At 39.3% G+C, this 1,855-nt stretch overlaps 1 protein-coding gene across 1 annotated transcript; it reads left to right on the forward strand.

The window, feature by feature from the left end:
- Window positions 1–471: 471 nt before the first annotated feature.
- On the forward strand, window positions 472–1,512 carry LOC141640511 (uncharacterized; the record flags this gene model as incomplete). The annotated part of the gene is made up of 3 exons (XM_074449285.1): window positions 472–702; window positions 795–884; window positions 998–1,512. Coding segments are annotated over 3 exons (759 nt in total), but the record flags the coding sequence as incomplete, so codon positions are not given.
- Window positions 1,513–1,855: the final 343 nt, after the last annotated feature.

A 1,855-nucleotide genomic window follows, 5' to 3' on the forward strand; every position in this document is an offset into this window, starting at 1 on the left:
GAAAGAGTTTATTAAATTCGCGGAGGGAAGTAGTGAGTACAAGAATTTAGGTGAAATGAGGTGTCCGTGTAAGAAATGCAAAAACCTAGGTTTTAAAAGGAAAGCAGATGTTCAAATTCATCTTTGGTCGTATGGTTTCGCCGATAATTATTATGTATGGACGTATCACGGTGAGAAACTACCTAGTACAAATGCTAGTGAGATGACGAACCAATCAAGAAATATGTTACTTGGTCATTCACCTGTAACACTGGAGATGAGTACTTCACTAGGTGGGGTGAAGCGAGTAACGCACAGCGTCGGAAGATGTGGAATTACTTTGCGGTAATTATGTTTTTCAATAATAATTTTCTTAAGTTTATAATAATTTTCTTAAGTTTTATATAACTAATTTCACACTTGTTTTTTGAAACAGACTCATGTAAGATCCATCGATCCTGAGTATGATCCTATTCCTGAGTGGCAAAGTAGGTAACGAGGCGGATTACCACTCTTATCAATGGAATAAAATATAACAAGAAACCGCCAAAGTGGGTGCCTGTTTCTTGGTTGGAGAACCTTAAGAATAGGCCTAATGATCCTACTTTTGCCAAACATTCGAAAGTCAACACGGCAAATAGGAAGTCGGGTGGGAAAGATGGGAAAGCATTGGGCACCCACACTCTTGGTCGTAAGAGTTGCTCCGATGCTTTCAAGGAATTGGTAAGTATTGTTTTTATTGCTTTTAAAAAGTGGTTAATATATATGATTGACAAAAATATACTTGATTTTACTTGTTTCCATAATAATTTCAGGGTCAAGAGGCCACCCCCCACAAGATGTTCATGAAGACGAAGAAAAATAAGAAGGGCGAGTGGGTTAACCCTCGAGCGGCTGATGTTGAGGTAAATTCTTGAATTTAATTTAATATTTATTTTTATTACAAAAAACGATAATCTCTTTCTTATAAAGATAGGTATATATATATATCATTTCTAACGATTTTCTATTTTTTCAGCGTGATTTCCAAGAGGAGATGAGCCAGCCATTGCCACCTGGACAGTCTCCCGACGAGATTGAGGCCTACTACAAGGCTGTAGGAGGATTTGACGAGAAGAACCGGATGTTTGGGACAGGACCTACAGGGGCCCAAATATGGTATGATCTTCCTCCTAACAAAGCTGGGCGACGGTCTTTGTCTTATGCTCCTAGCATGATTTCACAGCTTTCCACCCAAATGAATGATGAGCGAGCCGCTCGAGTTGCTCTTGAAAGACAGGTTCAAGAACAAGCTGAAGAAATGGCGGCAATGAGAAAGGCTTGGGCTGATTTGCAAGCATCTCAACCCCCAAACACATGTTCACAATTTACTCCACATAGACGGGATAACTTTGGGGATGGTGATGACGGGTTTGGAGGTATTGGTGGTAGTTTTATTGACCCTATAAACACTTAGAGCCTTTAAGTTAGAGCCTTTAGGTTAGAGCCTTTAGGTTAGAACTTTAGTTTAGTTAGTATTGTCGTCTAGTAAGTATGAAAGACATGGTAAAACAATTCTCTGTTTAATTTGTAAGACAATGTACAAATTTGACTATGTTTTTATGTAAAACAATTTGCGTCCCCTTCTCTTTTGTTGTCTATTGATTCCCGCATTAGGTCGGCGTGAAAATGGATTCCGGCTTGGCGGTCGACGATTGGATGTATTTTGCCAGGTTTTGTTTATATTGGAAACGATGCAAACAGGCATCGTATCGGGCAAAGAAGTCGTATTTGAAACGATGCAAAAACGATCGTAAACCGGGGCAGTTTCTTGTTTCGCCCGTTTTTTAATAGATCGACGGAAATTCCGTCAAGAATTTTAAAATACCGACGGAAT

The sequence above is a fragment of the Silene latifolia genome, unplaced genomic scaffold (assembly GCF_048544455.1).
Source record: "Silene latifolia isolate original U9 population unplaced genomic scaffold, ASM4854445v1 scaffold_862, whole genome shotgun sequence".
Lineage (NCBI taxonomy): Eukaryota > Viridiplantae > Streptophyta > Magnoliopsida > Caryophyllales > Caryophyllaceae > Silene > Silene latifolia.